Source organism: Cladophialophora immunda (genome assembly GCF_000835495.1).
Source record: "Cladophialophora immunda strain CBS 83496 unplaced genomic scaffold supercont1.1, whole genome shotgun sequence".
Taxonomy (NCBI): Eukaryota; Fungi; Ascomycota; class Eurotiomycetes; order Chaetothyriales; family Herpotrichiellaceae; genus Cladophialophora; species Cladophialophora immunda.
In genome coordinates, this window is record NW_015622541.1 from 652826 (window position 1) to 661200 (window position 8375).

At 51.4% G+C, this 8375-nt stretch overlaps 3 protein-coding genes across 3 annotated transcripts; 1 reads left to right on the plus strand and 2 right to left on the minus strand.

Moving 5' to 3' along the window:
* Nucleotides 1-878: 878 nt before the first annotated feature.
* PV07_00193 (uncharacterized protein) lies at nucleotides 879-2426 on the plus strand (the record flags this gene model as incomplete). Its single annotated transcript, XM_016386624.1, has 3 exons — nucleotides 879-1477; nucleotides 1528-1907; nucleotides 1955-2426. 3 exons carry the CDS (start codon nucleotides 879-881, stop codon nucleotides 2362-2364), a joined length of 1389 nt encoding a protein of 462 aa, XP_016253552.1. The 3' UTR covers nucleotides 2365-2426.
* A 743-nt stretch (nucleotides 2427-3169) lies between these two features.
* PV07_00194 (uncharacterized protein) lies at nucleotides 3170-5460 on the minus strand (the record flags this gene model as incomplete). The annotated part of the gene is made up of 3 exons (XM_016386625.1): nucleotides 3170-3247; nucleotides 3303-3992; nucleotides 5152-5460. 3 exons carry the CDS (start codon nucleotides 5458-5460, stop codon nucleotides 3170-3172), a joined length of 1077 nt encoding a protein of 358 aa, XP_016253553.1.
* Nucleotides 5461-5893: 433 nt separating this feature from the next.
* On the minus strand, nucleotides 5894-6638 carry PV07_00195 (uncharacterized protein; the record flags this gene model as incomplete). The annotated part of the gene is made up of 2 exons (XM_016386626.1): nucleotides 5894-6336; nucleotides 6395-6638. The coding sequence occupies 2 exons, from the start codon at nucleotides 6636-6638 to the stop codon at nucleotides 5894-5896; spliced, it is 687 nt and encodes a 228-aa protein (XP_016253554.1).
* Nucleotides 6639-8375: the final 1737 nt, after the last annotated feature.

Consider the following 8375-nt stretch of genomic DNA (forward strand, 5'->3'; position numbering starts at 1 on the left):
GTAAAGAATCTTGATCGTGTGACCCTGGAAGTCATAACGCTGGAGTAGGACACTTTGTATTCAAATAGAGTATTATAGTGAGGAAATTTTGGCACTATTAATTGGAATTCAACCTCATTTCGCTGGATGATGTCGAATTTGAAATAATCTAGGCGGACCTTCCGGTGGATCTTCGGTGCGGCCACAATACCAGCACCCTGCTAGAGCAGGGACTTGATTCCAACCTGCAGAAGCCAGTTTGGGCTTGGGGGGGGGGGGGGGGGCTTTTCAAGCCTCCTACCTGGAAACCTTTCGATCCCAAACCATGCTGGCCACACACTGTGTTGGCACAGAAATTTGCACCTCAGTGGCTCTCGTCTTCCTGCCTGGATGGTGCGAAGATACTTATTCTCAAATGTTGGCCTGTCTAAGCCCGTCTTGAGGTCCAAGCATCCAGACTAAGTGATCACCTGTGTGCAGCAACCCTGGTCGGCCCTGAAACAAGCGCTGCAGAAACTTGAGGTCTTTGGTTGCGCACATTAGCCTGCCGGATGAAGGACCAGGTTCTCAACGCCTACTATTTGTCGGAGCTATTAATAGTGGGATTATTCAGCCTCATTCAGACACGGCTACGGCTACTAGTGGGAATGCCTCGCCTGTTAGGCTGTCTTCGGGCGCTTCCCCTCCATGTGGACGCCGGACAGAGAGGTTCATTTTCGATAAATACACGACTGTCTTGGCCGCCGCAGACACTGCCTCTTCTTCGATTGCCTTCTTCTCAATGACAAAGCCACGGTGATACTTTCTTCTATACCCCATTTTAACAAAGTCGACAAACTTCTCCTCTCCAAAATGTGATACCAACCCAGCAGCATTAAGCTCAGCCTGATGTCGCCAAAATGGCCTCAAATTACGCGGCAGCCTCGGCATCGCCGGAAAATCCGCTCGCAGAAGACTTTAGCAACCTTGAGGTCGTTCATGTCCGGAACGAGTCAGATCTCGAGGTCGATAGAAGAAAGGACCATTCGGACTTGGAGCTTGTGTCAGGGCCTGGAGTAGTAGAATCTCTACAGTCCGACAATCTCCAGCCTTATCACCCGACCGTGCCTACGAACCGAGATCCTGCAGGCCCCATACCTTACCATCCTGACGTGCCTACGAACCAGGATCCTCACGGGCTGATCCCTTACCATCCAAGAACAGCAGGCTACGAAGACGTTGACGGACTCATCCCTACTGAGGGGAGGTTTAGCGACACGCCTGAGAAAGACCTGGAACATCATTTCGCTCTCTGTGGAATTGAGATTTCTCTATTTCGGCGGAAGCATCAGGCACCGAGAAGACCTTCAGCAGGACAGCGTTATATCTGCGGATTAAGTGCCCTACGATTTTGGATTGTGGTCATCGTTGCTGTTGTCCTAGCTGCTGCCATAATCGGTGGAGCAGTGGGAGGGGTCTTGAGCACTGGTGATGATTCTACAGCGTCAATACCAAGCTCGTTCGTTACATAGTCCAAAATGACACGCTCAATACTGACAGCTTGGGTAGGAGCGTTACCTCGACAACATGGTTGGATGCAATTCCTACAACTACTACCCCGTATACACCATCCCTGCCAACTGGCTCGTACACACTCCCACTGCACCAAACTCTACAGATCGACACCTGTATCGAGGATGCCGCCAATCTCGCAGCTTGGGACTGCATGAATACTGCTTCCATGAGCTTCCAAACTAACAACGGAACCCAAAATCTACCTCGTATCACATTCAACGACTCTCTCCCCGACCCCACCCAGATTCGTTACGGCCCACAACTTCCCCAGTTGAACAACACCTCTTTCGATCTGGCGCCGTACCTCGACACCAACCGAGAAGAGCTTGGTGTCGCGATGTTTTTCAGTACGCTCTTCGACAAATACATCATCCGTGAGTTGGTCCATCTTCCACTCCAGGTAGCTGACCTCCAAATGCAGTCCCCGGCGAGGAGCTCTCGACCAGCTCCTCAAAAAGGTCCGTTCACCAAGGACGAGCAGCTAGCTATGTCGGCGATCCCCTCCAGATCGGCGACCAGCCCTGGTACTGCTGGTGGAACTCGACCGTAAGCGAAGTCTACATCTACCTGGGCCAAGACGCGACGGTGACTGGCACGCCGGCCACCCCGACTCCCTCTTTCCCCAAGATCATGAAGATGGTGGAGAAGCGCAAGCCAAGCAGCAATGTGAAGCCATACTGCCAGAAGATGCAGGTGCTGAATAACTGGCAGATCCTCCCGGTCCCGAACGCGGCTGTCGTCTCCATTCAGGAGAGAGGGTTTTCTGGGAAGAAAAGAGATACTGCGACGGATTATCGGTCGAACTGTGTCTGTGAATGGTACAATTCGTAACATGGGTGGACGGGTATAGAGATCAGTGTACTGGGCACTAATGTGCATCACCATACTCCTCCGGATCTTCTTGCTCTACTGTGTATGTGCACGGAATCTGTGGAAGATGGGGTAAGCCAGCGCAAGGCGTTATGGGCCGTCGAATGTGCTGGAGCGAGAAACGCGGTATCAAGGCTCTGAAGAGTTGCCTCCGCTGCCGCTTTTGCGACCTGCTCATTCCCTTCACTCTCTCCTTACCTGGCCAGGGTGAGCTACAGGGGCGCATATCTTGCCCCTTCGCCCTCCCTTTTTCCTTTTCTGTTCGTCACCTGCGTGACCTAGACGTTGTTAATTTCTTATGTTGTTGTCACCTGCAGCAGCGATATCAACGAAATAATTTCTCCATTAGTCACTTGGACTCGCCGCTCCACCATTTCGCGTTCTCAGTAGCGAGGCGACGGATCCATAGTGCTATAAAGCTACTAAGAGACTAGCTAGCCTAGATAGAAACCTAACCTTCTCGTGTAAGAGTAGTATGCTTCTCTCATACTTTGAGTCCTATATAGCCTGAGCGGTTACGATAGTCCTATTAATACTTGAACCTACTATTCCTTCTGCCTATCTACCTATAGGCCGTCCTTACAGCGCCCATCTACCGGCCCCTGGACAGGCCTCTGTGCGTTCTAGCACGTGTATGTTAACGAATTCGATCCCCGTACAATATGTCGATTCTTCACCAATTAATGTATGCTAAGCCTCTGCCGGGATTGGCAAGGGCATCCTGGTGGTCCGTAAAGCATTCTCCCGGTGATTCTTCCCTCCTCGTTCAAGACCAAGCCCACGCCATCCTCCGTGGTTCCGGAGTATGAGAGACCAGGAATTCTATATACTGTATCTCCAATCCCTGCGTTCGTTCGCAGGTCGAGGCAGAAAACAGTGAGGGCTCGACACTCACTCACCAGACACCGCACTTCGCATATCGGTTCACCATTGACAGCCCCCCTCTGGCGTCCCGAACGCGCGATATGTCTCGACGTGGTAAGTCTGGTAATTTCGGCCGATCTAACTCGCATGATGTGCGTGTCGTATTTGAGGAGCCGGGTTAGCTTCTGCGCTACGTATTGTCGTTGGGAGCTCATCGAGGGTGCAGCAAAGTACTCCGCGAGACACTTCTCCACTTTCGACTTGAACCTGTTGTCTTGACTTTGGCGTCCCTCCAGCGTGTATACCACACCCGCTAGGAGCTGGGCACATTTCGTGTGCAAGCTGTCGAACGGAAAGATGCGATTGAGACCGTCGACTAGCTCCCTGGCGGACAAATTTCTGATGCCAGCATCTACGCCGTTCAGCGAGCCTAGAACCCCAATGGCCCATTCCACGCCTGTCACCTCTCCGGAATCCTCTGTATCAAGGTAGTGTATCTTTTCAATCTTGCCAACGACATCTAGATCTGTTTTGATAAGTCCGCCCTCGAAACTGATGATGAATTGGGGCAACGCCTGTTGGTTTCCCAAGTCCCACTCGGCATGGTCCAAGCCGCTGTAGCCGGTCACCCAAGAGGGGATTCCGACGGTCGGATTAGACCCCTGGTTGGATTCACGGGGTTGAAGAAGCAGGGGCGAGAAATCATGTTTCACCAACGCAGCTTGCTAGACCCATTGACAGGCATCCGTTGCATCCTGAGGGATCGTGGGTTGTGTAGGGGGGGAGTTCTGGTTCACAAGCATGTGAACAGCAAGGAACCGGTCGCGGAACACCTGGCACCTCGTCCTTGTAATCACCTCCAAAGCTTCTCCCAGGCAGAGGTCGCGCTGCTCGTCATCTCTCTTATCCGTGAGACCTGCAAGGAAACCGTCTTTGAGATTGCTCGCAAACGATTTAGCATACCGAAAAAGTCCAATCAGGACGTTGTGGCCGTTTTGAACTCGAAGGAGGTGAAAGTATCGCGCTCCATCCTACCAAATCCATTCGGGCTTCTCCATATGTAATCTGATTTGTCCATAACGCATGCGCTACGGCAGAGAGAAAACTCCAGCACCACCCACATCCTCTCCATCCACTGTGATGAGCACAAGGCATGCAACACAGGCATAAAGCGAAGAGCCATGGAGGCTGAGAAATCACTGAGGTCGTGCAGATGGAGCATCATAATATAGGACCCAGGGATGTCTGGTATATGAACGAGGATTTCCTGGGCGTCGTGGTATATAGTGGGAATCCTAAGGAGTAAGGACTCCTTGGTGCGCCGTTCCCACTGAGGGACACTGAAATAATCGTGCCAGAACTCCACTTTAGGGCAATATGCGTCTACCGAAGCATCGAGTAGAGTAGTCAAGGTCTTGAGCATTGTGAAAGCGGACTCATCATCATGGGTCTTCGAATCGTTTGCCCTCCGGATGGAGTCATCCCACACGTGGGAAACCGGGATCCAAGGTATATTTTCTGCTTTGAGACAAGAGAAATGCCGATTGGTTACACGCACGTGGGCGCCCAATACCGTTGCAGGGCTTGGGTCGACTCGCGCGATCGTCCGGATTGATGGTTCGTCGATAATCGGTTGTAGGTAGCTGTGACAGTCCGTGTCAAGCGGAGTTTCCCAGAACGTGGGTAAGATATGATGGAATATCAAGGGCATCACACGATCCCCAAGGTAGAGTGTGACACAGGCTTCGGATGCGGCTGTCGAAGACTGAAACTCGGCAGAGTTTGTGGGCGACGAAGGCTGTTCCAAGCCAAACCACCGCCTTCTAGAGAGTTGCAAGAGGATGCTCTCCAAGGATGCTGTGAATTCCTTGGCGCCTCAATCACCCGCTGTAGGAAGTCGTTGATATGCTCGACGTCGTCTTCTATCGAGGTCTTACTAAGCGGTAATACCGCTTGCAACAGCTCTGCAGCAAGAACGTCGCCATCCTGCCGGAGGCCCTCGCCTACACGTCGCGCCATGAGTTGACATGTCTCCAGTCCCAGCGGTTCATCGGGAAGTGGGAGCTCTTTGGTATCGAGCACTTCTTCGAGGTGCTGTCGGACGAGCGACTGCAATAGTTGGTGAATATCAGCTTCGTCTTCTGCGATCCCAGGAACCCGAGATTCGAGAAGGTTTATTAGATTGTCGGCCATGATGTCAGCAAGTCGGCACCCAAGACGCTCACAGTGGTAAGAATAGCTGTCTGGCAATATGAGGCGAGCAGCTGCAAATTTGAGATTTTAGAAGGCCGTGAGGCTGAGTCGACACCTACTCACTGCTGCCTGAACTCTGCTGGGGTCTGTGTAACTACCAAGACTACCAAGGAATGTAGTGACTGTCACGGCTAGTCTTCGGCCTGTTACTGGCGCTGAGACCCCTTTGTTAATTACTCGAAAGTATATAGTCAGATGGGCCCAAGGACCCTGTAGAATTCATCATGTTCCTCCATTGAGCCCCTTTCGCTCGAAACAGTCAGTCCACCTCCAGGTTTCCACATTACTTTCCCCTTGAAGTTGTGAGCAAAGGAGAGGGAAGGCGGCTTCAGTCTCACCTTAACCAGACCTGTAGATCGTGATGTGATGTGTTTTAGAAATTCCAACCGACTTTCCTCGTTCTCCCCGCGAGTTTGGATGCTAGCTCCAGTGACTCAGGTCTTGCAGTGTCTAAGAATACGTAGAGATGCCAAAGCTCGGATAGCCCCAACGTTCTGACCGGGAGGGTGAACGCCCGCCAAAACCGTAGAGAGTCCTGAAGCTCTTCAGGCGACTTCTCCCCAAAAAGCTGGGCATACCTGACATCTAGTTCACCCGGGCTCTGTCGCAGTTTCTTTTCAATTTTATCGTCTGGTGTACCATGGCCATTGCAGGTGTTCACGAATGCCACAGCGAGAGCAGCCCAGAGGAAGTTCCCTCTGGCCTTGCTGATGATACTGGACCTGTAGTGCTCTTTCCTTTGCGGAGTCACCGCTCTGTATTCGACCAACCGGGCCTTCACGAACACGGAGATGTCATCTTCGTTTTCTCGATCCACTTGGATCTCGGGACACAGCGCAATCTCGATAATGGGATAATCCCCTTGAGGACATACACACATTGACGCTGCATCCGTTGGCGGCAGAGATCAGCGTTATTCGGCGAAAGTAGGTCGCATTCTCCCTTGCATCCTTCTCTCCGCATTCGTCAATGTCGTCGATGAACTGGAAGAAACTCGTCCCATGGCTGCGAACGAGGTGGCTCTCCATGAAGTCCAACAGTTCTTGTCCGGTCCACCGACGCGATGACTGTGGAACGTTGCTCCGCTGCCGCCATATTTGCACCAAGTCGTCAAACATGCTCTGATGTTTGGGGAGTATCTGTACGAGCAGCGTGCGGATCATTCCTTCTCATGATTTCTCAATGGCTTCTCCGGTGCGTGTTGGAAAATAGGAGGCAACTACGGCGACGACTCCCACTTGCACGCTGCCAGACAATCCTTGTTCATCAACGTGCTCTTGCCAGCCCCTGGCTGCCCCTTGAGTCGGAGCAGGCCGAACTGTTTGTCAAACTCTCAGCGTTGGTAGCAGTCACGGTATGCTGTGTGTTCTAAGAGCCAGACGCCGGTGTTCAGCTGTGCTCGTTTGAGATGCGCTTCCCCCGGTCATGGCTCTCAAATAGGCGGAAGGCCAGGATGCGGCAAGCCACTGCTTTTTGGAAATGGAAACATTGTCTGCCTCACAACCAGAGACCTGGTACGTGTATCTTATTACACATTGAGAACATTCTCAGTGAGTTTGTTGACAAGGCTAATGGAATATCTGTACATTGCGGCACATTTTGTCTAGACAATATTGCGCCGGACCAGATGATACGGAAATTGCCGCAGTGTAGGCATATGTTTCATCACTGTTGCTGCGACGAGTGGATTCGAAATGTTCTGAAGGCTCAAATCAAACCCAAGCCTGCTGATGCCAGCCTGGCCCTGGGGGATCTCCACTGGCGAAAATCAAGCTGTTTTGCCCGGTCTGTCGCGTCGGTTTGGGTTCAATTGGGACAGAGGTTCTGGCCAAGCCAGGAGCTGTTCATATCCGTGGTCAATGACTCTGTAGGAGGGACAGTAGTCAAGAAAATTGTGACCACCAACTCTATCCCATGTCTAACAAAGCGAGCTTTCAATTGCGTTGAATTGTTTAACACTGAAGACGGCTGTGGTCAAATCAAATGAGCTGGAAATGATGCGACGCCAACCCACCGCCAGGACAAAGAACATGATGGGAACTCAAACGCGCAGCCATTCGGGTACACGTCTGGACTGCACGGTATGTCCAAGGAAGTCGCTCTAAGAATTTTTTTTCAAGATGTATTATCATTAAATTCGTTTCGAAGTTGAACCCGATCTCCTCGCTATCTTTGAACACTCGAAGTTCACATGGAAACACGCAGTATCTTTCTCAGCATCAACCCAGAACTCCAGCATATCCTACTTCCTTGGATGTCCCGCACGTTCCTTCAATGCATCATTCATTGCCGCGAATGCCTGTTCCAAATCCAAATACACGGATGGTTTGATATATTTCAGAACGTATGAAAGAATTCCCGACATGATCTCAAAATGTTCGAAGTCGGTACTCATCCCGTCCGCGCTCGGTTGTAGGATGAAGTGGTGATATCCGGTAAGTAAACCTGGGAGGTCGAAAAGACGCGCCCGCCAATGCAAGTGGGCTACTGGCGACCAATTCATTATGACGGGATTGAACTTTCTTACTGGAGCCGTGGATCAGTCATTGATACTAGAACAAGAAACACCATATCAATCACCTCTGGAAGTTCGTGGATTCTTCACCTCTGTGTGGATGCGACCACCCACTTTTTCCTGACTTAGCCTCTGCTCCTAATCTCATGAATTTGGCGGGATTGGTGATGGATCTTACTGCATTGGTCACCAGATATCTTCAGCATGACGGGATTCCATTCTGAGTAGTGCTCAAAGTCTGTCAAGATGTCCCAAATCTGTTGCGGCGGAGCGGGGAGTCGTAATTTGGTGTAGACTGAAGGCATTTTGTGTGTATATCAACACCGGTGGGAGGAGTCTG